Source organism: Dermochelys coriacea, chromosome 16, assembly GCF_009764565.3.
Source record: "Dermochelys coriacea isolate rDerCor1 chromosome 16, rDerCor1.pri.v4, whole genome shotgun sequence".
In the NCBI taxonomy this organism is placed as follows: Eukaryota; Metazoa; Chordata; order Testudines; family Dermochelyidae; genus Dermochelys; species Dermochelys coriacea.
Window position 1 is genome coordinate 3,027,635 of NC_050083.1, and position 26,902 is coordinate 3,054,536.

A 26,902-nucleotide genomic window follows, 5' to 3' on the forward strand; every position below is an offset into this window, starting at 1 on the left:
TAGCCACCCTCAGGTCTGTAATCGAGTGACCGGAGAGATTGAAGTGTTCTCCGACTGGTTTTTGAATGTTATAATTCTTGACGTCTGATTTGTGTCCATTTATTCTTTTACGTAGAGACTGTCCAGTTTGACCAATGTACATAGCAGAGGGGCATTGCTGGCACAAGATGGCATATATCACATTGGTAGATGCGCAGGTGAACGAGCCTCTGATAGTGTGCCTGATGTGATTAGGCCCTATGATGGTGTCCCCTGAATAGATATGTGGACAGAGTTGGCAACGGGCTTTGTTACAAGGATAGGTTCCTGGATTAGTGGTTCTGTTGTGTGGTATGTGGTTGCTGGTGAGTATTTGCTTCAGGTTGGGGGGCTGTCTGTAAGCAAGGACTGGCCTGTCTCCCAAGATCTGTGAGAGTGATGGGTCGTCCTTCAGGATAGGTTGTAGATCCTTGATGATGTGTTGGAGAGGTTTTAGCTGGGGGCTGAAGGTGATGGCTAGTGGCGTTCTGTTGTTTTCTTTGTTGGGCCTGTCCTGTAGTAGGTGACTTCTGGGTACTCTTCTGGCTCTGTCAATCTGTTTCTTCACTTCAGCCGCAAGTAGAGTAGGGGCATTAGGGGACCAGAGCTGAGGAAGCGTTGTTCTAAGTCAGCCATTAAAATTTTGGCATTCTGTGGGGCCATGCGGGTACCCATCGCAGTGCCACGGATTTGAAGGTATACATTGTCTCCAAATGTGAAATAGTTATGGGTGAGGACAAAGTCACAAAGTTCAGCCACCAGGTTAGACGTGGCATTATCGGGGATACTGTTCCTGACGGCTTGTAGTCCATCTTTGTGTAGAATGTTGGTGTAGAGGCTTCTACATCCATAGTGGCTGGGATGGTGTTTTTAGGAAGATCACCGATGGATTGTAGTTTCCTCAGGAAGTCAATGGTGTCTTGAAGATAGCTGGGAGTGCTGGTAGCGTGGGGTCTGAGGAGGGAGTCTACATAGCCAGACAATCCTGCTGTCAGGGTGCCAATGCCTGAGATGATGGGGCGTCCAGCATTTCCAGGTTTATGGATCTTGGGTAGCAGATAGAATACCCCAGGTCGGGGTTTCAGGGGTGTATCTGTGCGGATTTGTTCTTGTGCTTTTTCAGGGAATTTCTTGAGCAAATGCTGTAGTTTCTTTTGGTAACCCTCAGTGGGATCTCGTCCCCTAATGCCCCTACTCTACTTGCGCTACATTGATGACATCTTCATCATCTGGACCCATGGAAAAGAAGTCCTTGAGGAATTCCACTGTGATTTCAACAATTTCCATCTCACCATCAACCTCAGCCGGGACCAGTCCACACAAGAGATCCACATCCTGGCACTACAGTGCTAATAAGCGATGGTCACATAAACACAACCCTATATCGGAAACCTACAGATCGCTATTCCTACCAACATGCCTCTAGCTTTCATCCAGATCCACCACACGATCCATTGTCTACAGCCAAGCTCTACGATATAACTGCATTTGCTCCAACCCCTCAGACAGAGACAAACACCTACAAGATCTCTATCATGCATTCTTACAACTTCAATACCCACCTGCTGAAGTGAAGAAACAGATTGACAGAGCCAGAAGAGTACCCAGAAGTCACCTACTACAGGACAGGCCCAACAAAGAAAACAACAGAACGCCACTAGCCATCACCTTCAGCCCCCAGCTAAAACCTCTCCAACACATCATCAAGGATCTACAACCTATCCTGAAGGACGACCCATCACTCTCACAGATCTTGGGAGACAGGCCAGTCCTTGCTTACAGACAGCCCCCCAACCTGAAGCAAATACTCACCAGCAACCACATACCACACAACAGAACCACTAATCCAGGAACCTATCCTTGTAACAAAGCCCGTTGCCAACTCTGTCCACATATCTATTCAGGGGACACCATCATAGGGCCTAATCACATCAGGCACACTATCAGAGGCTCGTTCACCTGCGCATCTACCAATGTGATATATGCCATCTTGTGCCAGCAATGCCCCTCTGCTATGTACATTGGTCAAACTGGACAGTCTCTACGTAAAAGAATAAATGGACACAAATCAGACGTCAAGAATTATAACATTCAAAACCAGTCGGAGAACACTTCAATCTCTCCGGTCACTCGATTACAGACCTGAGGGTGGCTATCCTTCAACCAAAAAACTTCAAAAACAGACTCCAACGAGAGACTGCTGAATTGGAATTAATTTGCAAACTGGATACAATTAACTTAGGCTTGAATAGAGAGTGGGAGTGGATGAGTCATTACATAAAGTAAAACTATTTCCCCATGTTATTTCTCCCCCACCCCAGCCCCCACTGTTCCTCAGACGTTCTTGTTAACAGCTGGAAATGGCCCACCTTGATTATCACCACAAAAGGTTTTCCTCCTTTTCCCCCCCCCTCCCGCTGCTGGTGATGGCTCATCTTAAGTGATCACTCTCCTTACAGTGTGTATGATAAAACCCATTGTTTCATGTTCTCTGTGTGTGTATATAAATCTCCCCACTGTATTTTCCACCAAATGCATCCGATGAAGTGAGCTGTAGCTCACGAAAGCTTATGCTCAAATAAATTTGTTAGTCTTTAAGGTGCCACAAGTCCTCCTTTTCTTATATGCATTATACCATCCTCTTACCTAATGGGGGTAAATGCCTCTTCTATTGATTTAGGATCAAAGGCTCATCCTCCTGGCTTCTCTCACTGGGAAACATTTCTCCTGGAGAGAGGTCAGGAAGGGGTTTTAGACATGCCAGGAGAAAGGGTATGGGATGTTTTCCTCCTGGGTCTGTATTTCACTGTAACTATTCTGCCCCCCAGAAGAGAAAGAAGTCCAAGAAGGTCCCTTCAGGAGGCCAACCCTATCAGCTGCTTACAAACAGGAGCCAGAAAATTAAGCTGGTGACCAAAAAAATAAAATCAGTCCCAAGCCACAGAGGTGACAGGTAAGTCTTTTGAATTAGACCACAAAGCCAGCTCCCAGGCCACACTCTACCCCAGTGCGCTGCCATGCAGGCTGCCTGAGCTTCTGACTCTTTCAGGCCACTGCTGTTGGGCCAGCCCAGATGCAGGCATTGCAAAGGTGACACTGCTCTGGGGGCGGATCCACACTCCTGCACTAGCAGACTCTACTGTTCACTTTGGGGTCAGAAGCAAAGTTCCAGCACTCAGTTTCGATTCTCTTTGCACTGGGGGAGGTTACATGTGAAAATGCAAAAGGAGATTTACAGTGGCTTCCACTAGCATGGCATCCGGGAGGGCAGGAAGACTGCAAGCTAAGGCTGGTTAAAGGGGGAACAATAGCAGCTTTTTAGGCTGGTTTCTCTGCCCCAGCTCCAAGATCTTTGTTTTCTCTTGGGTATGGCCAGCTCAGAGGAGGCCCAGCTAAAAAAGGGAAAGGACACAGTAAGACGGTATATGCAATAGCGGAGGAGACCTCAAAGCTGTATAGGAAGGGTTGGTCAATCCCCCACCTCCTCAAATAGACATTTCTTTTATATGAGTCGCTGGCTTTAATTTAGTACTAATACATTTCCAGCTTTAGCAACATCAGCTACAAACTTTCCCCTCTGAAATGATGCAATATTGTCCCTTTGCTTTGTTTTGTCTTTAGTTCTGCAGCCAAAGAAGGGAAACCAAAGGATAGTCCAATAAAAAATAGGTATTCTTCCCCAAGACACATGCAGACTGCTACAATAGTAGAGCTGCAAGATGAGGGTGCCCTGCAGCTGGGGAATCGGAGAGTGGATGTGCCTGATGCTACAGAGAAGTACACATGTCCTTTGCTTGTGCAGAAGGTACCCAGTTTATACAAACTAGCCAACACAGTGCGAGCCTGACTGGCCCTAAGGCCAGTGTAGAACAGAAAGCTACAGTAGCTGGTTTTCAGGTTGAGCCCCTCTTTGCTAGCAAAATGAAAGACAGGTCTCTAGAATGCCCACTCCATCTCTAAAAGGACTCTGCCATTCATGTCACTCTTCCATAGGTCGCTCTTTCCAGCTCCTGGCTTGTCTGACATGGTCTTCTCTTACAGAGGCCTCTGCTTCACCACCACTCCCTGCCTTGGGTCAGACTGCTGGAATGCTGGGCTTCTCTTCTCCTGGTCTTCCTGCTTCCAACCTTTTCCACCCCTCCCCCCCTTCTCCTCTTGAACAGCCCTGCATCTGACTCTCCCTCCACGCTGGTGTCATCTACTCACCGTCCTTAGCACCCACCTGCTCCTCGTCAGCCTTCCTCTCGGATTTCCACTCCTGGCTCTCCTTACCGTCTCACACTCACTTATCCTCGGTGACTTCAATTTCTATGCTGATGACCCAACCGGCCACTAAGTTGCACATTTCCTCACCTCAGCATTTGACCTGCAGCCCTGGTTCATCTCTCCCACTTGCCAAAAAGGCTGCTCACTTGACCTGGTCTTCAGCAAACACTGCTCTCTCTTTTGTGGTGTTCCCCCCTCTCTGACCATCACCTGGTATCGCTCAGCATCGCCAGTTAGTTTCCTTTTCCCCCCACCCATGCCTTGTCACTTGGCCTTTCAGTGACTGTCTCTGTGTTCCTACAGCATCTAGTACTGTAGGGTCCTGGTCCATGACTAGGGTGCCTGAGTACTATAGTAATGACAATTTATTTATTTATTTAAAAGTGTTTCCTCCAGTATCTCAGTGTCTAAAAGTTCTTTACATGGGGGCAAAGCTGGACAGCTGGGGCATTGGCAGTTGGATAAGGAGTCTTCCCGTGGTTTCACTGACTCCTCAGCCTGGTTAGCTAAAGGGCAATGATGATACTATTAATTTGATATTGATAATGTACAGACCATATGCTGTAAAGAGCTACAGCTCTGGGGAGGTGCTACTGGGTGTTGAAATGGAAGGAAGGACAACTGGATTTTGAGACATAAGGCCATTCCCAACAGCCCACTTTTGAAATCCAGCGTAACTGCCCATGGAAGAGGCCAGGAGGTTCCCTCTCTGTTGATGATCAGGTCCTATCTGGGCACTGCAGGGAGTTGAGTCCTGGCTGTGATGTCACCCATTAGCTCATCATGGCATGACTTGGGTAATGAGTGTCCCCAGCTGTACTCTAATGGGAAAGGCTTCCCCAGGCCACCTGGTATTTATAGCTGTAGAACCCTTTGCAGCTTCTCCAGCATTTAGTGCCTAAGGGCTTGTCTACGCTGAAAACACGGCAGATGTACCGCAGCAGCACTTCAGGGACAACACTGCCTGCACCAACTGGTGGGGTTCTCCCATCGGTGCAGGTACTCCACCTCCCTGAGAGGCAGTAGGTAGGTCCGGGGCAGTGTGGTATGAATTTGTCACACGCCTGAGCTGCATAGTTATAACAGCCTAATTTCCTAGTATAGACCAGGCCTTACAGCTTTCTTCCCAGTGTCCCCATACTACAGCGTGCAGCTGCCCTGCTCGAGAGAAGCTGATATTGCCCCAAGCAATTTCAACAACTGTCAAAGCTTTAAAGCTACAAGCCTCCCTCCCCACTTTGACTTCTTTGCACTCTAACACACACACTTCCTATTCAAATAATAATGAGACAATAAACACTCCTGGCTGTGAAGACCGAAAGGGGCAGATGTGGGATGGGGAAGAGCATGTGTTGGGTAGGAGGCGTGAATAAAGTGATTATTTATTTAAAATGCTGATTGAAGCTACCAAGTTAACCTGTGATATTTGGGCTGTTTCTTTAGATTCCAGTCGTGAGTTTGAAAGAACAAGGCCTGGAAAGAATCAGCAACAGACCTTACCTGAGGAAAGCATTTGAAGGTGAAACTGGACTGGATGTTAAAACTAAAGCTTGCCTTTAAACCCTTCCAGGTTGCATTTTCCTACTGAAACGGGGTTCATTCACCATTGGTGGGGCCTCCTCCTTACAGCTCTGGAATTAGTTCTCCACCAGTCTGACGCTTCCTTTGGTTAGCTCCTTGCCCTATGGTCTCCCTATTTCTCTAGGACTCAGGATGCCCCTTCTTCATGACTCAGCCCTCTGGCCAGTCACTATAGGTCTCCCTTCTGGGGTATGAAAGACCCACTGGATCAGTGACCTGCTTGCCATTCCAGTCAGCCTTCTGGTCCCAGGTCAGGCCCAGGGCTGCTTTCCCAGCAGCTGGTAAGGGAACCTGGGCTGGCCCACTTCTCTGGGTTCCAGTCCAGGAACTCTATATCTGGCAAATATAGCTCCCAGATCCTGTTGCTATTTCCCTTTCAAGGGCAGATTCACCAGTACACAACAACCAGAGTGCATTGGCAATCAAAATGGGTTTACAGGTGCCTTGTAACACCAATGCAGTGCACAGACATTCAAATCTTCGCCCTGCTAGAAATATCACATGGAAGTGTGGTCTTTGGATTTCTTATTTAGTCTTTGTCACACAGTCTGGAGTAGCTTGCAACGGTGAGTGCCAATCTTAGGTCGGATTTAACCCTAAAATCACACCACATCAGGTTTCTTCCAGTCCCAAGAGACCTGTCACTTACCCCAGATCAGTTGGTACTCCAGCTCTTATACCAAAGACAATACTGGCAGCCACTTCTGTAGAAACTAATTAAACTAACTATAGGTTTGTTGGGTAAGAAAAAAGAATAAGTTATTGAGAGGTTAAAGCAGGTAAAATATAATAATCAGGTGAATCACAGTTTGTAACTCCAAATAGGGGCAGTGGTGTAATAAACTGCCAGTTTCCCAAAAGTCTCTCAGGGCTACCCAGATCTCTGTCTTCTCATTCAGTTATTCCTTCCTGTTAGAATCCAAACAGTCCAGAGATGCATGCTCTTCCTTTGAGTTGGTTCTTATAGCTTCTTCTCCAGAAAACAACCTGATCAATGTTTTTACTCGCACAATGGCCACTTGCTTTGCAATTAGCATTTCCAGAAGTTACAGTCCTTCATTAGCATTTCACAAGATTTCTTTAGTGAGTAATTTAGTTACAGGGTTATACACAAATGCAAATGTTTGTAATAGCAAACAAACAATCGGGTATTTCACTAGTTTTCATGAATTGAACACCTGAGTACATTCTCATACTAATCTAATTAAAGGGATTTACATAATGTAAATGTAATTTCAGGGATATATGCAATGTAAATAATGTAATAGCAGACATCCAGTTTAGGTAAGTGAATACAATCCCATTAGCATCACTTTTGATCTCTATTAGTGTATGAACGAATTAGTTTGAGTATATACTAATTAGGGCTGTCAAGCAATTAAAAAAATTAATCGTGATTAAAACATTTGTGATTAATTGCACTGTTAGACAATGATAGAATACCATTTATTTAAATATTTTTGGATGTTTTCTACATTTTAAAATAAATTGATTTCAATTACAACACAGAACACAAAGTGAACAGTGCTCACTTTATATTTATTTTTGATTACTAATATTTGTGCTGTAAAAACCAAAAGAAATAGTATTTTTCAATTCACCTCATTCAAGTACAGTAGTGCAATCTCTTTATCATGAAAGTTGAACTTACAAATGTAGAATTAGGTACAAAAAGTAACTGCATTCAAAAATAAAACAATGTAAAGCTTTAGAGCCTGTAGTCCTACTTGTTCATCCAGTCACTCAGACAAACAAGTTTGGTTATATTTTCAGGAGATAATGCTGCCCTATTCTTGTTTACAATGTCACCTGAAAGTGAGAACAGACATTGGCATGGTACTGTTGTAGCTGGTGTTGCAAGATATTTACGTGCTAGATGCGCTAAAGATTTATATGTCCCTTCATGCTTCAACCACCATTCCAGAGGACATGAATCCATGCTGATGATGGGTTCTGCTTGATAACAATCCAAAGCAGTGCAAATTGACGCATGTTCACTTTCATCATCTGAGTCAGATGCCACCAGCAGAAGGCTGATTTTCTTTTTTGGTGGTTCAGGTTCTGTAGTTTCCTCATTGGAGTGTTGCTCTTTTAAGACTTCTGAAAGCATGCTCCACACCTCATCCCTCAGATTTTGGAAGGCACTTCAGATTCTTAAACCTCGGGTCAAGTGCTGTTGCTTTCTTTAGAAATATCACATTGGTACCGTCTTTGCATTTTGTCAAATCTGCAGTGAAATCTGCACAAACAACATGTGCTGGGTCATCATCTTACACTGCTGTAACATGAAATATATGGCAGAATGTGGGTAAAACAAAACAGGAGACATACTATTCTCCTACAAGGAGTTCAGTCAAAATTTAATTAACACATTTTTTTTAATAAGCGTAATGAGCATGGAAGCATGTCCTCTGGAATGGTGGCCAAAGCATGAAGGGGCATACGAATGTTTAGCATATCTAGTACGTAAATATCTTGCAATGCCGACTACAAAAGTGCTATGCAAATGCCTGTTCTCACTTTCAGGTGATGTTGTAAATAAGAAGCAGGCCGCATTATCTCCTGCAAATTGTAACCAAACTTGTTTGTCTCAGCGATTGGCTGAATAAGAAGTAGGACTGAGTAGACTTGTAGGTTCCAAAGTTTTACATGGTATTGTTTTTGAGTGCAGTTATGTAAAAAAAAAAAAAAAAAATCTACATTTGTAAGTTTCACTTTCACAATAAAGAGATTGCATTATGGTACTTGTATGAGGTAAATTGAAAAAATATGATCTCTTTTGTTTATCATTTTACAGTGCAAATATTTGTAGTAAAAATAATATAGAGTGAGCACTGTACAGTTTGTATTCTGTGTTGTAATTTAAATCAGTATTTTTGAAAATGTAGAAAAACATCAAAAATATTTAATAAATGTCAATTGGTATTCTATTGTTTAACAGTGTGATTAAAACTGCGATTAATCGCAATTAATTTTTTTGAATTAATCGCATGCGTTAACTGCAATTAATTGCCACCCCTAATACACTTAACTATTTGATGTTCACCCCCAAGCAAATTGACCTGTGACTCTGGCCTGAGTTAGTCTGCCATCGTCAGTACGTTCATATATGAAAGTGTTAATAAACTTAAAAAAAAGACAGGTTTCAGAGTAGCAGCCGTGTTAGTCTGTATCCACAAAAAGAAAAGAAGGAATACTTGTGGCACCTTAGAGACTAACAAATTTATTTGAGCGTAAGCTTTTGTGAGCTACAGTGAGAAGGGGGGGGGATAAACATGGGGAAATAGTTTTACTTTGTGTAATGACCCATCCACTCTCAGTCTTTATTCAAGCCTCAGTTAATTGTATCCAGTTTGCAAATTAATTCCAATTCAGCAGTCTCTACTTGGAGTCTGTTTTTGAAGTTTTTTTTATTGAAGAATTGCCACTTTTAGGACTGTAATCGAGTGACCGGAGAGATTGAAGTGTTCTCTGACTGGTTTTTGAATGTTATAATTCTTGACATCTGATTTGTGTCCATTTATTCTTTTACATAGAGACTGTCCAGTTTGACCAATGTACATGGCAGAGGGGCATTGCTGGCACATGATGGCATATATCACATTGGTAGATGTGCAGGTGAACGAGCCTCTGATAGTGTGGCTGATGTAATTAGGCTCTATGATGGTGTCCAGAGTAGATATGTGGACAGAGTTGGCAACGGGCTTTGTTTCAAGGATAGGTTCCTGGATTAGTGGTTCTGATGTGTGGTGTGTGGTTGCTGGTGAGTATTTGCTTCAGGTTGGGGGGCTGTCTGTAAGCAAGGACTGGCCTGTCTCCCAAGATATGTGAGAGTATGGGTCGTCCTTCAGGTGGGTCATTACACAAAGTAAAACTATTTCCCCATGTTTATTCCCCCCCCCCAGCTGTTCCTCAGATGTTCTTGTCAACTGCTGGAAATGGCCCACCTTGATTATCACTACAGAAGGTTCCCCCCCCAAGCTGGTAATAGTTCACCTTACCTGATCACTCTCGTTACAGTGTGTATGGTAATACCCATTGTTTCATGTTCTCTGTGTATATAAATCTCCCCACTGTATTTTCCACTGAATGCATCCGATGAAGTGAGCTGTCACTCATAAAAGCTTATGCTCAAATAAATTGGCTAGTTTCTAAGGTGCCACAAGTACTCCTTTTTTTTAAAAAAAAGAAAGTTCCAAAACACATAATTATGTTAAAATTGAGTTAAGGTTGAGATTACTTTATCAGTAATTTAAGGGTGAAAAACAATACACAAATGCTATAATTATCCCAAAACCAAGAGTAACAAATCCAGCAATTTCAGAGTTATGGTTACACTTAAACATGTGAAGAGCTACAAATGCATTTAAGGCACCCAAGTAACATTAATTCTGTCCTGTAGCGACACCATGATGGGGCAAAATGAAAATAATCTAACAAGTCTTTAAAATTCAGTGTCCCCTCATGCAGGATTAGAGACACTAAGATAGGTTTCAGAGTAGCAGCCGTGTTAGTCTGTATTCACAAAAGAAAAGGAGTACTTGTGGCACCTTAGAGACTATAAAGACACTAAGATGCTTTCCTCATAATGGTATGGTAATTGTCTGGTGTCACTACAAGGCAGAGTTCAGACTGGGTGCCTTAACTGTATTTCCAGATCTTAATATGTGTGGATTTTTTCAACGTAATCTTAACTCTCTATTTCCTTGGCTTATTATGTGTGTTTGGGGATAATCACAGCAACAATTTGCCCTTTAAATGACTGATATTTATTCTCAGCCTTAACTCGATTTTACCATAGACTTTTATCTGGGCTCTTATGTCCTACAGTGATGGATGCTATAGAAACCCTTGAGAGATACGTATACATTTTAGGGCTCAACCATGGCTGACAGACACCGCTCTGAGTAAGTGGTGTGGATCTGCATACCAGGAGGACTGTCCCTTCCAGGACACAGCTGCTATGCCCTTTCCAGGGATGCAGAACATACTTGCATGTTTGTCCAGCCAGCACTGCTGCTGGGTGGTGTGGGGGGAGTAACAGAACCATGGCTGCACCTCCTGTCCATCCCTTTAGTACTGGCTAGTGTACAGAGGGGTAGCAGGAGGGAGAAGTGCTTGTGCTTGGGGAGCATGGAGATTGCCATGGTGCTTGGCTGCTGTACAGGGGTGCAAGTGCTCTTGTGCTCTCCATATGCATCTGCCACAGGGTAGTAGCCCTTAACTCACAGGTCACCTTTAAGCCTGTACTGTATTCAGGCCTATACACTTGTCTCTTTCTCTCCAATTTTTCCAGGCTGAGAGCTCTGACAGGCCTGATGTTCAGATGGTTTTGTAAAAAGGTTAAGTTGTCTTCTCTGTACCCCACTGTAGGCTCCTTAGGTATGAAGAGCCATGAGACCAAACTAGAGCAGCAACCTGGCTATGCTGAAGCAGGGCCAATTGTACTCACCACCCAGTCTCTGGAGTCCTGCACACTAGATGGCATAGAGGAAGCCTCTGCAAACAAAAAACAACTGTCACAAAAATCAGTAAGTCTGAGTAAAGCAATGTCTAGCAAGAGGCCAGAAAGACTAGGCTTCCCTGCCAGGAAAGGGACCCTGACACTATGCTTAACAACAGTCATCACCTCAGCCCTGCATCGGATGTGCCACAGATCCCTGCCTGTGTGCCTGTCCTCTGCCAAGCAGCAGCAACTACAAGAAAAGAACTAACAGTTCAAACCATCAACAAAATCTCCCTTCCTGCTGTCTGGACTGGAGTCTTATGAGCGTGTTCATTATCTGCTCTCTTAGAGATCCCAGGCCCCTCCTTAGGTTACATCCTCTCTGCTGGGATAAATGGCAGGATGACAAGGGTTAACTGACAAGCAAAGCCTCTTGTTTATCCCCTGCAATAGATACCAATGCAGGGGCAGCATGTTTTTCTTTCCATTAACCAGCACAGAAGAGTTCTTCTCCAAGGGCCAATTGTATGATAGAGCCCAGACAGCAGCTCTGTGGCTCCAGCATTCATCAGTACACAGTCACAGACTTGAGGAGTATCACTGAGAAGGTCCAAAACCAGGCATGTGAATAGTCCAGGCTCTCTGTGGCCTGTTAATCACATCATACTGCACGAAGCAAGCTCCTGGCAGTGGGTGACCAAGGAGGTTTCATTTGTCTCTGTCTTGATCACTTGCCTGCTCAGTAATTACACTATTGTAGAGATGCAAATGTTGGCATTATTCTAGCATCAGACTCCACCCGGTCACTTGTGTGGATTGTGAAAGGGTCAGCACAGCCGCTTTGCTGAGGGAGACTTGGGTTTTAGATCAGCCTTGACAATCTCCAGAACACAAGTTACCCTCAGCCTTGACACTCTCCTCCCAGTAAAGAACTTACATGCAAAAGCCTTCTTGATCTTAAAGAGTAGGGTTAGTTTAAGCTACCCTAGGCAAGCTGGCTAGCTATAGGGATGCTCTGTGTGCAGTGACAAAAGGAAAATGAAGAATGTTATGGGGGGAAATGAAAACTGATTCTCCTTTTGATTGACATGATCTTCTGGCATCCTGCTTCACTGAGCCAAGAGCCTATTGCCGTATGCCCTGGCTGCTGTTGAGTGAGCAAGGAGCAGAAGTGTGCTTGGCTGCTGAAACAAAATAATGAGCAGCGCTAGAGAATCGCCCCTTTTATTTGATAACCTCCTAACCCATCTGAATGGTCTGTGAACCTTTTTAGTCTGAAGAGCAGGAATCCCAGGACAAGGAAGACCCCAGGAAGCAACACATGGGACTTGAGAAAAGAAGGTCTTCGGGGATGTATGTGCTGAACGAGAGCAGCAGGGCAAGGCTGGTCCTTGAGGGTGAGTGATGAAAATGTCTCCACTGTACTGTAATGACAGCGCATTAGACATTTCTTTGCAGTGTTGTTATGCATTAACTATGTCAGCATAGTGCGGGTGGGTGTGGGAGGGAAGGCTCTTAAATACATGTGCCAACGTCACTGTACCATTGCTGATTAGCTGCATTCCAGTTGGCTTCGTGAGAAGTGTTGTAGTTAGGATTGTAAGAGTTGCCACAGCATCTCGGACTGTTGGGCCACCTAGTCTGGTATATTCCTCTGGAAATGGCCATGCTGGATGCACCAGAGGGAAGTGAAGCAGTGTATTTCTATAGTCAGAACACAGCTTATGCATCGAAGCACATTTGTTCTTAACACACACTAAACTCTTACGAATAACCAATTATTTGCAAACTCACTCTAGAGAATGCAGAGAAACCCCTATTTAAGAGACCACTCAGAGGTCTGAAAAAAGGGGACACCAAAGGGAGGTTGCTCTCTGAATGAAGGTGATTAAGGCTTGCTCTTTAAAATCTAAGGTGAATACCATAGGAGATTACTCCGTTTTTACCTATCTGATACCCAGCATTATCCTATTGGTTATCACAATGTTCAAAATAGAAACATGTCATTTCAAAAATAAATGACTTGAAATACAAACATTTAAACAGATTTTTAATGTCTAAAAGGTCATCTGCTGCTGGTGGGCACCAGAAACAGGTGGAATAACAATGTAACATTTATTCTATTGAATGGCCATTGGGAGTGTAAGAGACAGTAGCAGAGAGACATGGAATTGGGGTTGGGAGACATCACCATAGGATAATAGACTGTTCTATCACATGGGACCAAACCCACCAGTCCTGACTCAAGCAAAACACCTGTTGAATTCAATGAGCATTTTGCCTGAAGAAGGGACTGCGAGATTTGTCCCATGGGTGTTTTGTTTTGGCATTCATCCCTCAAAGATGTGTTCCTGGGTCCTGTTTGTCAGAGCCCAGTGGAAAAAAACAAAACACAGAGCAATACTAGAGATGGTATGTCCTCACCTCTCATTCTCTGCTCAGGTGTTGAAGAAAATGGGTACCTGCTGTCAAGGCCAGAAACGCAGTATGAAATGTACTGCAAGCGTCTAGCAAGCAGAAAGGAAGCAGCACAGGCACTGGGCTATCTTCAGGGAGGGAGAAGCCAGCTGCAGCCAAGCCCAGCTGTTCTAACACCAGACAATGATAAACATGAAGATGACTCTTACCCTAACCCTCCTCCCCCTTCCCCTTCTCCTTTCCCATTGAGGGACAATGACAACCCTTCTCCAGATGTAGAATCCCCTCTCTTCAGAGAGGACAGCACTCTAAGGGCATCCAGTGAACGTCTTGATAATTGCAGTGGGAACCTGACCCTATAATGTATGGTGATCGTAAATGAATGTGCAGGTTAAGGCATAGTTTGATTGATGCCAGGCACTCTCCGTGGGTGCCTGCTCTTGCCATAGACAGCTGCATCAAGAGACCAAGAAGGAGGGTGAGTGAGGTAACCTGCCTGCTCCAGGGACCTTTTGAATGTACAGGACAGCTTGAATGCTCTGTGCTTTGTAATTAAAACCACAGCTTTCCATCCTCCTCCCTGGGTGTCTGTCTATCCTGGCTAGTCTCTCCAGAAGAGGGGCCAATTTGTGGGAGGGAAAAGGAGTTCCCCACACCCAGCTCTGCATTGAAGCATTTCCCTGCAGCTCCTGTAACCTTATACGTATGTGTTCCCAATGAAATAGTTAAACTAAGGAAAGAACCAAACTGAATTCTTTACGCTTCCAGCCTCCAGGGTGGTTCCAGATCATCTAATTTAGTGGATGACTGTGAATAACACGATGAGTGATGCAATTAAAGAGTTTATTTAATAGGAAATAGTTAAGCAAACAGGTATTGTGCTATAACCTACACTGAACTGATACTTAGTCTAACATGAAATGATATATTTAGGGATGATCAGTCCCTAAATGAGAAGTGTGGGTATAAAACATTCTCTAACAGTACCTTAAGGGTGCATGGCTGCACGTAATCTAAAGTTAGCCTGCTACCCTTTTTATAATCAATTATAATTATGCCCCTTAATTAACATTAAACCCATCTGTTATCATATATATATTTCCACAACCATAATTAAATATTTTCTACTTTCTCATTGGCTATTCAACATTAAACATTCTCCTAAGTAACATTTACATAAATGCCATGTCAATAACTATCAATGCAGATAGCATTTTCCAAAACTTGAGTATTTTATCTAAAACATTTGTAAAAACTAATTGGGTGTCGTTAGCCAACCCAAAGAGAACATGGAGGAGGCAAGGCCATGGAGACGAGTGCCTCAGTCAGATTCCCCTGGCAAGCAAAGGGGCTCCTCTATCAGGTACCAGAAAACCCTGAGCTGGAGTCCTTTTGGTCTGTGGTTCCTAGGCAGGCCTTGACTTAAACCCCAGTGTTTGTTGTGAATTGGGGCGAGTGAGGTTCCAGTTTCCCTGGAATGTCCTGCGAGGTGGCCATAGCTTTAGAATGAAGAGCTGCCCCTTTTACTCTTCTCTCCTGCCCAGTGGGGATTGCCCCTTCTGTGACCCTTATTCTGTTCTCCTACACTCGCCTCTGCTCACAGGTGCAACACTGCCAGCCCCAAGTATCAAAACTCATAAGTCAGATTCCCCAAAACTATAAGAAGAAATGCTGGGTTCTTTGCTTTGCCTTTGGGGGTTTGAATTTGTAGATTGCACTTGGATCACGTTTTGAAGCTTTTCTCTGCAAATCATGAGCGCTGGAACTTTTTTTTTTTTTTTTTTTTTTTTTTTTGGCGATGAAAGCTGAAATTCTTACCTAGTCACAGGCCTCCAGATGTTGGGGCTTTAAGAAAACTACTGAAGAGCAAGAGCTTTGTGATAAAATGATGAGAGTTAGTAACATTGTATGAAATCTGCAAAAATCGTGCAAGATGGAGAGGCTGCAGGAGGAAATTAACCGGGCATTGGAGCAAAAGCAAAGGGAAAGGGCTACTTTAAGGTCCTTCGATGCTGCTCCAGAAGCAAGAGGCCTGAGGAGCTTGGCCAAGAGTTTCTACTCAAAAAAGGGCCCTGGCACTTTTTCTTGAGAAGAACCTTCAAAATGTAACTGCCAGGAAAGTTCATCGTTGAGATTCTGTCTCCCTGTTCCCCCAGACACCTTGTCTGGCTAGGCTTTTGCCAGATGCTTCCCCAGCAACTGGCATCCAGATTTCCTAATGCAATTCCATACTTCAGGTAGCCAGCAGCGGCAGGGTGCCAGCGAGCCAATCTGGCAACACCTGGGTGAGACAGAAGGAGAGCACCTAGCAGAATTCATCTCTGACTTTTTGGGGGGAAATTAAGGAAAGTCCCAGCCCAAAAATGTTGTTACACTGGAGTGAGGATTGAAAAAACTCCAGGGAAAAATCCTTGAAATAAGGCAATCTGGAGCTGTTAGAAAGGTGATCTGATCTATCACCTCCAGAGACAGGGAAGAGCCTAGGGGATATAAAAGGAAGTTTAGTTTGACAGTTTTCTGTTCAATAAGAACTCACTTATCAATATACACAGCTGGGAAACCCTTATGTCTTTATAGATGTAGTTGTGAAATCCTCACTTCTCTATTGTTTTGTCATTATAGTTCCCACTTTGCTATTGTTTATTTGCCTGGTCTCTGTCTGGTTCTGCGATTGTTTCTGTCTGCTGTATAATTAATTTTGCTGCGTGTAAACTAAATAAGGTGGTGGGATATAATTGGTTAAATAATCATGTTACAATATCTTAGTTAATGTACAATTGGTTAGTTAAATTTCAGGAACATGATTGGTTAAGATATAGCTAAGCAGAACTCAAGTTTACTATATAGGCTGCAGTCAATCAGGAAGTGGTGGGCAGGGGAAGAATAGGAACAGGGAATAGGGGTGGGGAAATTGGAATCATGTTTTGCTAAGGGGGGAAATGGGAACAGGGACATAGGTAAGGCTCTGTGATGTCAGAACTGGGAAGGGGGACACTAAGGAAGGAATCTGGAATCATGCTTGCTGGAAGTTCACCCCAATAAATATCAAATTGTTTGCACCTTTGGACTTCGGGCATACCACACCTATTTCAATTAGTGTTCCAGACTTCCTATTATAGTGGGCCCGAGAAGGTTGGGTCCACGTTGTCTAGTACACTGCAGGGTGGGGAGGGCTTACTACATTACTAATAGGTTATCTCCATATGCAACGTAACACAAGTACAGTTAACAGAACAAAATCCACAACAACACCGAGTCCTGACCACTGCAGTATGGTCCAACAGCTGAGCCATCATCAAAACACTGCCTCTCCTCCTTGGACAGGGTCACGATCTTGCGTGTCCAGTTGCTGGCAGTTGCAACAAGCTGCCCCTGCAGGTTTTGCATGCTTTTGTCCCATATCATAAGTCCATTGAATGTTCACAGAGAAATGGGATAACTGTCCAAACCAGCTTAACCACTTGGTATGGAATCAGGCATATGTGTGCCCTGGTTTGATTATTCACAACAATAATATTCACAGATCCATTTGTCCAGATATAAGCATGTAGATGAGTGTAGCTTGGTTATGGGCTGGTGTAATTGTGCCCCCAGTAATATGTACATTCTCAGCAAAACACCTTATACACAGAACATCCAATTGTTCACCCCTTACATAGGCCATTGATCCTGCTCCTCCATAGTCATAGGAGAGGGGCACATCCAAACATCTTCTGTTGACTTACACTATTTTACACACCCCTCTATTGATTCCTAGTGAGCTCCTCCCCTTCTCATTATTTCCATAGGGCTTGTGGGGACCACCTTAGTTGCTATTCCATTTCCAGGTACCACGGTAGCTATTACACAGGTGCTGGCCTTCTAGTTGAGCATTTTGCATTCCTATACACATCTCAGCCTTTTGAAGCCATCCCCCACCCATGTCATGAGGTTTTTTTGTTCATTAAAACCCAACAATGTTAGCAACAAGACAAACGCCACAGACAAACAACACAAAACATAGATCCATGGTATTCTGGGTTATTTTTCTGCTGGTGCCAGCTTGCTTGTAGAGTGTCTGAAAAACAAAAACAATTTCCACCACCCCCCTAGTGGGGACAGATTATTGCTTAATAATAAATAATAATAATAATAATACCACTTCCTTTTACAAATTTCCTTGCTAATTGCAGGAAAAACAGAAGACTTACCTTCAGGCTGTCCTTATGTTGTTCTATAGTCAGGCTAGTGAATTGCCCCATTCATTGGTCATTTATGAAATTCATGAGGTAGTGTACCTCAGTTTCCCCTCCTGTACAACAAACCGAGTTTTCAATAGTTTCTCTGCTGTACCAACCTTTAAATTTATTCTCAGGTAATAGCTGAGACAGCTTCAGATTTTAGCGCTGCGCGCGCGCACACACACACACACACACACACACACACACCCCTACCTTAGGGTTAACCTGTTCCCCTTATTTTCAAGCTTGACTTGTTTTTTCACCTCTCTTTCCTGGAGAGCCGTAATCTGAGTCTTCTAGTAGCTTGTTTGCTGACCAGATGTATTCATTATTTGCAGCTCCTTTGTGTCTGTCAGCTAGGTAATTAGCATTTACACAGAGGCTTTCTGGCTTGCTTTTGGATCCAAAGCTATTAGCAGCTCAGAAATGGTCTTAAAAGGGACGCAATACATTTCCACTTTCATCTTCTGCTCCAAAACACACAGAGATGTGAAAAAGAAAGCACAACCTATTGTGGCCCCTTTTGGAGCCCTAATAGAAATTTAATTAAGTACCATGTTTTGTTTGCATTTTTTTTTACCCCTTCTTCAATATACACTGCACATGTCCTGGGAAAATTCACATTCCTTCCATAGTTTAACCTCTATAACATTATTTTAGCCATATAAATTTTACAAGGTGTAGCTGCCTCCCCCGTGCCCACAGAGTTTTTATGAACGCCCAACAAAGTGACAGTCCGATCCCCCAGAGCCAACCCAAGGCTTAGTGTTCCCATCATTCCTCCCCTTTTCCTTTTCTTTTACCTGTGCACACACAAAATTCTCTTTTGCCTACCATTTCTTGCACTGCAATTACTCTTTTTTACACAACTGTACCCAATTACATTCCCATTTTGTACAACTAGACGCAACCAGGGGCAGCCAAGTTAAGTTCCAATAGAAACCCCTTACATTCCTTTAGTGATTTTGATTACATTACCCAAGTCAAATAATTTTGATCAGATTCTCTTTCCGCCTGCTGCCTGCAGCAGTCCCTTATAGACCATTTCTGTGGGAAAAGGGCCCACTTTCCCTCAGAGAAGCTGTAAAAGCTTCTGGGTACAGAAGCATAGTGGTGGTAGTAGACACTCTACCTCACCCCCTTGGATAATTTAATTACCAAGCTTCCATCCAATGTGACTGCACAGAGTTGCACATACAGTTACATTTATATAACTGGGTTTTATAATTAAACAAAAACTTCCTTCTTGTAACACCACAGTTGTTACTCTAACATCTTTACAACAGTTACCTTTTACCATTTCCACAGCTCCCAAATCTTTACTTTCCTCCAAACCCTGTATTATTAACTTCTGCCAAAGGTACTTGTAACTTTTGTGACTTGGCAAGGCCAGATGGCTATCGAAGAGTAGTCTTATTGGGATCCGGGAAGTGGGCGGGCGAAGCCCGTCCACTACTAAAGGATCCCCCCAGCCTAAAAGGGGGATCCACAGGGCCTAGATACCAAAATATTCCGGGGGACAACTAATGAAATAACAGGGACAGGAGTGTGGTCAAAGGGTCAAACGAAGAGAACCAGACGGGGACACCAAGTAGAGAACCCCGGACAGCGCCCACTGCCCCTCAAAGGCATCAAGGGAGTCAGAGGACGCCACTCAGAGGAACTCTGCCTGGATAAGTGAACGGACTCAGGATCGGAAATAGGCCCCACAGTCACAGGAGACTCCATCGGCCAACCTCCTCGCTCTGGTTTTATAGATGGCCATTTTAGCTAGGGCCAGGAGGAGGTTGACCAGGAGATCCCGTGACTTTGTGGGGCCACAGATAGGGAGTGCATAAATAAGAAGGTGAGGGGAGTGCAACCAAAAATGTAATAAAATATTGGTGAGGAGCCGGAATAGGGGCTGCAGCCTGGCACACTCCAAGTATACATGTGCCAGGGTATCCCTCACGCCGCAAAAGGGGCAGGTGTCTGGGATTGTGGTGAACCGCACCAAGTACACGCCCGTGCTTATGGCTCCGTGAAGGAGCCGCCAACTGACATCCCCAGCGGGCCTTGGGACTAAGGTGGAATATAGGCTGGCCCACCGGGGCTCCTCACCCTCCAAAGGTGGCAGGAGGACCCGCCATTTTGTATCAGGGTGGGACACGAGGGTGAGGGCATTAAGGGTGTGGAGCATGAGCGTGTAGAGATGTTTTCTTGGCGCAGTTTGAAAGCAGACCGGCTGCATCTCGTGCAGCCAGCTTCTAGTGAAGGGGTGAAGGGGTCGGTTGGATCCACGGGGCAGGGGTCCAATTAAAAGGTCCGGTGGGCCTGGGGTAGCGGGTGGGCGGCGTGTGCCCTCGTGCAGGACCCGGTCGAGATAAACCCGAGCAGTGGGCGGCAAAGCGGCCTTCACCTCCTGAAGTATGTGCCGGGGAGTACAAGGTCTGGAAAGCCCCATGCACTGAGTGAGCGTCAGGGGATCTAGCCAGTCTCCCCGGTCATAGTCCAGGAGGTCTCCGACTCTTGTGACCTCTGCCAGGACCAACCTCTGGCGCACCGAGTGGGACTCCGCCACCTGAACACGGAGCTGGGGGTTGTGTAGCAGGGGCTCCATGAGGAGAGCTGCCCCCTCGGTGGCCACCACGAACCTGGTCGTTGTAAGAAGTTTCCAGGTCCGGAGGAGGTCCTGGTAGAAGACCGGCAGCCCGGAGAGGTCTCGCGGAAGACCTCTCGGATGGAGATAAAGGAGCTGCCGGTCGTATCGGAGCCCTCGGAAGCGGTGCAGGAAGGCGTGCGCCAGTATGCTCCACTCCGGACTACCTGCACCATAAAGGAGCCTCTGAAGGGCCTGGAGGCGGAAGACATGGACCTGAGTAGGCAGACATTTCAGGCCCTGCCCTCCCTCCTCCAGAGGGAGATGGAGAACCCCTGCAGGGACCCAGTGCAGTCCTGACCAAAAGAACTCCAGAAACGATGTCCGGAGGTCGGCCAGGAAACCCAGGGCCGGGACCAGGGTGTTGAGCTGGTACCAGAGCATGGACAGGACTAGTTGATTAAGCACCAGCGTTCTTCCTCGAAGGGAGAGGCACCGAAGTAGTCCTGTCCATTTCCGGAGCTGCTCTGTCAGCCTGCCCTCTAAATTCTGCCAGTTCTCTGGCGGAGAGGGATGTGTGGCAGAAAGGTAAATGCCCAGATAGAGCAGCGGACCCGCGCTCCACCGGATGGCCTGAAGCGCGGGTGGGAGAGAGTTTGCCTGCCACCAGTCCCCGACCACCAAGCCAGAGCTCTTGACCCAGTTGACCCGCACGGAGGAGGCGGCCGAATAGATGGCCTGGCAAGACTGCACCCGCGCCAAGTCGCCTGGGTCCTGGACCACGAGGAGCACGTCATCAGCGTACGCCATCAGGAAAAGCCGCAGCTCCGGCTCCTGCAGCACCAACCCTGTCAACCTCCTTTGGAGGAGACAGAGGAAGGGCTCGATCGCCAGAGCGTACAGCTGGCCCGAGAGGGGGCACCCCTGCCGTACTCCTTGCCCGAAGCTGACCCAGTTGAGTCCAGTTGAGCCTGACCAAACACTCTGCGGAGGCGTAAAGCGCCCAGAGAAAACCCACAAACTGGGGTCCGAAGCCAAATGCTTGCAGAGTGCTCAGGAGATACCCATGATCCACCCTGTCGAACGCCTTCTCCTGATCTAAGGACAGGAGGGCAAACGACAGATCATCCCTACACTCGAGTTCCAAAAGGTCTCGGACCAGATATAGGTTGTCGAAGATGCTGCGGCCCGGGACGGTGTAGCTCTGGTCTGGGTGGACCACGTCTGCCAGCACGGACCATAGCCGCAGCGAGATGGCTTTTGCCACGCCTTTGTAGTCCGTGCTGAGGAGCGAGACGGGACGCCAATTTCATAAATCGCGGAGGTCCCCCTTCTTCGGCAATAAGGCCAGCACGGCTCGCCTGCACGAAAGAGGGAGGACCCCACTCTACAAAGACTCGGCCCAGACGGTGACTAGGTCTGGGCCGAGGATGTCCCAGAACACGCGGTAGAACTCCACGGTCAGCCCGTCCATGCCCGGAGATTTATTGATGGGCATGCGACGGAGGGCTTCCGAGAACTCGGCCAGAGTGAGAGGCAGCTCTAGCCGGTCTTGGTCGCCCGCGCTGACCGTCGGGAGCTCCTCCCAGAGCACTCTGCAAGCGTTGGGATCGGTCGGATCCGGGGAGAAAAGACTTGCATAGAAGGCTCTCGCCCTCCCGCACATCTCCACCGGATCCGTGAGGGGGCTGCCATCTTCTGCCAGTAGACAGATGACACGTTTCTTAGGCCCCCACTTTTCTCCAGGGCATAGAAGAAGCGGGAGCCGCGATCCATCTCCCGAAGGAGACGGATGCGGGATCGAACAAAGGCACCCCGGGCCCGATGGTCCTCGAGGGTCCGGAGCTCCTCCCACTTCTCCCGGCACGCTCCGCAGAGGGGTGGATCCTCGGGGCTGGCGGCCAGACTCCTCTCCAGCTCTGAGACCTCCCGTTCCAACTGCTCTATCGCCGCATCCCTCTGTTGGCTGGTGCCCCGGGTGTAGTCACGGCAGAAGAGCCGGGCGCGCACCTTCCCTAGGTCCCACCACCGCTGCGCCGAGGGAATGGCACGCTGCTGCCCTTGCCAGGCCAGCCAGAACTCCCGGAAGGATGCCACGAAGCCCGCATCCTCCAGCAAGCTGTTGTTAAAATGCCAAAAGGCCGGCCCCGGCCTCTCCGCGCAGAGGGAGGCTGTCACGGTGGCTAAGTGATGGTCAGAAAATGGGGCCGGCCGGATGCTGGAGGAGTGGGCTTGTGAAAGATGAAAGTGTGATAAATAAATGCGGTCCAACCGGGAGTGGCGCAACCGATGGGCCTCCACCCGGACAATGATGAACGTGGAAGAGTCATCCGGGTGGTAGTCAAAGGTAAAAGGGAAGGAGACAGCCTCAGGGGTGGCAATAACATCTCGGGAGGTGGACGGGATAGGGGCAGGGGCAGGGTTAGAGGTGAGAGTCTGGACGGGGAGAGGGCTCTCAGTGATGCCGGGCGCAAGCTCTATGCTGGATTTGGCAGCCACGGCATCAGGAGGTGGACTCTCTTCTGTAGGGCCCTCTCCCGGGAAGGAGGTCGAATGCTCCTCACCAACGAGGGGTTCCCCTGGTGGCTCAGGTCCCGGCTGCGTGGCACCGGCCATCGCCTCAACAGGCTCGGCGCCTCTCAGCGGGGTGCCATCTGCAGTCAGGTTGATGGAGGAGTCCAGGGGCTCCTCGGCGGTGGGAGTGGAAGCAACGGTTAGGGGGAGGGAACATGGGGAAAAGGGGGCTGGAGTGAAGTCGCCCAGATTGAGGCCCGCTGGCATAGGGTCGTCCTCCCCCTGGGTGATCGGGGTCAGACCCAGGGCCTCGATCTCCTCATATATAAACGGGAAATCATTTTCCGCCACCCTGGGATTCTCCCCGCTGGCACCTGATGCGACTGTTGCCTCGGGGCACACTGTGGTTTCAGATGGCGCCTCGGAGGCCTTGGAGGGGAGGGACTCCCTTGGAGGGGAGATACTGCCTTCCATTGCTGCCACGTCTTCCCCAGTTGGCACTGGTGGATGGAACGCACCCGTGGGTAAAGCGGAAGGCTCGGCATCGGTGCCCCCCTTCCTGGTCTTCTGGGGGGCCTCCGCATCAGATGGAAGGAGCAGAGCTCGAGCCTTCCGCTTGCCCTGCTTCCCCTGGACTAGGGCCCTAGAAATGGCCTGTGCAGAGAGTAGATCACGAGGCACCGGTATCTAGCAGGCAAGAGGTAAGGGTGCCATTAATTACACAGTTTACATATGGTCCCATCTGGTTCAAAGGAACAAGCAGAGCGATGATGTCACCCGTTTCCTGGCTACCTTTATGGCTTTGAAGGCATAAGGGAACAGGGGAAGAATATTGTAGTGAAAAGGCAGGGTTAGTTGGTCAGTTAAAATGATTGGGACAATTACTTTTCCAATGGCCCATCTGCCCACAACAGTTACCGGCATCATTGCCTTGCCCTAGAGTAGGGGAACAATGGGGACCTCTGTTGGGTCTCCCTCCTTTCCCCCTTAATTGTTGGTTGCTGTGAGGTTTTTGTACATTCTGGATCTGAAGGGCCATTAATTTAGCTTTGATGTCGTCCTTTTTCTTTTTTAACTGATGGTAGTAATGTTGGATGGCTGCTAGAATTTCGTCTGGGTTTTTTCCTTCCTAAGCCACGAAACCAATTTTTAATTGTCCCCCAATCATGGATTGAGTCCTTGGACAAAGGCAGCCACCACTGCTTGTTTAGCATCTTGCTCTGCACTATTTATGCCAGAATATCTCTCGGAAACCTGCTTAAGGCGCTGCATATAATGAGCACGGTTTTCTCCTTTAATTTGCCTCCAAGCACTAATTTTAGTCCAATCTGCCTTTCTTGGGCAGATTTTAAGAACCATGTTCAACAGCTTATTTCTGTCTGAGTTTAAGTCCCTATCCTGGCCTTGGTTGTTGTTGAGCCACCGAGCCTCTTGCAGAAGGCGATTTAATGTTTCCCTGGGCAGGACTGCTCTCAGGAGTTGATTTAAATCTGCCCAGTTAGGGTTTTAACAGCTTATGCCTGTTCTTAATTCTTCTTGGAATCCCTTATTTTAGGGAATTTTTCAACCAAGTTATACAAATCTGTGGGAGACCATGGTTCATGTACAGTTACCAGGGTCACCTGGCCTGAGTCTTCTAACCTGGGCCTGGAAGTTGCTGCAGGGAAAAAGTCACCTCGTGGTGGGGAACTAGGGGCCAAGGACTGGGCACAGGGCGTTCCCAGGATCGTACAGTTCTTTGTAACCTAGTATTCCATGCCGGTGGTCCGGGTGAATTCTCCGTCAGTCCATCTAGTTAGCCAGATAGATATCGGACCGAGTCTGCTAGGGCAGTGATTGGGCTTTCTGTAGGATCCAAGGGTGACTCGGGTGGGGGGGTGAAGTAGATGCTGATATTGGGGTTACTGCTTGGAGCAGGGGTCCCTGGATAGTGGAGTCAGCCTCCAGGTTGTAGTCTCGTGGAGGCATGTGGGGTCTACCGGCCTCTCTATTTGTTCTGCCCTGAGTGGATGGACCTGCACTATCTACCTACCTATCATGTTCTCCCTGGGCGGACGGTCCTGCACCCATCTAGGTGATGTTGGGGCAGCCGGTTGTCTACATTCTAAGTACAAATCTATAACATCTCCAGATGGAGCCAAGAGGGTTTTTCGGAGAGGCCTTAAAGGATAAAGGGGTATCTGCTGGCCAACCGGGGTTTGGGGAAGACTTAATTTCTCCTTTGCCTCTTTTAATTGCGTTTTAAGTTTCTCCTGGGAGTCCTTGAGACTCCTCATTTGAGATTCACGGCACCATTTTTCTTTTTCATACCAATCAAACTGACATTGTCTGACATTATTGGCAAGAAGTGGGCCTCTGAGGTGCACAATCTTGTCAAGGTCGAAACTTCCCTCTAAGGGAAACTGTAATTTCGGATCATCCCTGGTATACCAATTCCATTTCTTTAGAAACTTGCAAGTGAAAGGACTATAATTTGCATACATGTAGTATGCCGGTGTGCATTTTGGTGGGACAATGATCCTTTTTGACTCACCAGCTCCCATCTGTACCTAGCGAGAGGGGAATCCTCTTGGATTCTCCGGCACCAGTACTTAACTCAATTCACACTCACACAGGGAAGGTTCTGTTTAGGGCCTCCACGACAGTCTTACAGCCCCCTTTCAGCAAAGAGCTTCGGCTGCCGCAGCATACTCTGTCGCTTCAGGCTTACTATAACTGCCTTCAGGCAGGAACCAGAGATAGGGGAGAAAAGAGGGTACGGAAACAGATCTTCCAAGGATGGAAGGGATGGGATCACACACTCCTAGACCGAGACAGACCCCTCACCGGTCGTGCCATGCAGCGGGAAACTGCTGAAGTCAGGGCATTTATCGTGATGCCCACTAGATGGAGTCGCAGGGCTTGTGTCAGAGGCACCTCTGCTGTGTAGGGAGCTCTGGGCATCTTCCTGTGACTCTCATCATACTGGTCTTCCGATATTACTCAATTCACACTGGCACACAGAACCAAGTCTATCCACAACCTGCCCAGCCACTCTCAGTGGCTCTTCCTGGGGAAACCAAACCTGGATGGAACTCTGACCCACCCCAAGGGCATCAGGCATGTCTGACAGCAAAAGTCCGGATAGAACGTACAACTCACTGAAGCCCCAGAGCCTGGGGCAGTCCTCCACCATAAATCCAATGTAGAGATTTCAAAAGGTCTCTTACCTTTTTGGATGGGCGCGGGGTCTGGTGGGGAAGAGCTTGCGGACCTCTGGCTCTCGGAGGTCACCGTCTATCCGAGTCATGGCACCAAGATTGTGGTGAAACATTAACCACGCGTTGTGTTTTGGTTCAGAACAAAACTGAGGCCAGTTTTTATTCAAGCATGCACATACAGGGAGAGTCAGCTGGAGCTGCTCTGGCGTAAACAGAAATACAGGAGCTTAGATTGCTGAAAACCACAATTTTCCAAACCCACTTCCTTCAACAGTGTTTTCCTTATTTGGCATATAGTGCAAGCGTCAACAGCAGCTTTGTCTTACTTGGAGTTTAGCAAAAACAAGCCTTTCCTATTATTCACAGGTGTTTCCTTTACGGTTAACAGTTTTTCTAACTTCTAGCGGTTCTGGTTACATTTTTTAAGCTGTGCTGTTGCAATTGCCCCTGAATGGAATTTTCCTCACTCTCTTCTTATGCTTTATATACACAGTTAGCTTGACCAAAGTTTTAGGCCTAGAAATTTAGGCCTACTAGATTTCCTTCACACTGGGCTTGATACAAGGATCCCTGTATGAGGATATCTGGCTTGTGCTTCGAAGGAGATTAGACTAGATAGCTGGGATGGGAATGGAGAGGGAATTAATGCGTGTGAAAGGAG

The 26,902-nt window shown here is 46.8% G+C and overlaps 1 protein-coding gene across 5 annotated transcripts in view; it reads left to right on the forward strand.

Annotated features, from left to right (window-relative positions):
* The window catches only part of C16H9orf43 (chromosome 16 C9orf43 homolog), a 65,775-nt gene extending 51,470 nt beyond the window's left edge, over window positions 1-14,305 (forward strand). For all 5 annotated transcript variants that reach the window (XM_043499018.1, XM_043499017.1, XM_043499020.1 and 2 more), the window contains 6 exons: window positions 2,847-2,971; window positions 3,640-3,823; window positions 5,728-5,803; window positions 11,239-11,396; window positions 12,585-12,708; window positions 13,754-14,305. In XM_043499018.1, the coding sequence (XP_043354953.1) occupies window positions 2,847-2,971; window positions 3,640-3,823; window positions 5,728-5,803; window positions 11,239-11,396; window positions 12,585-12,708; window positions 13,754-14,091 (1,005 nt within the window). In that variant the 3' untranslated portion in view covers window positions 14,092-14,305. The remainder of the gene's footprint in view (window positions 1-2,846; window positions 2,972-3,639; window positions 3,824-5,727; window positions 5,804-11,238; window positions 11,397-12,584; window positions 12,709-13,753) is intronic.
* Window positions 14,306-26,902: the final 12,597 nt, after the last annotated feature.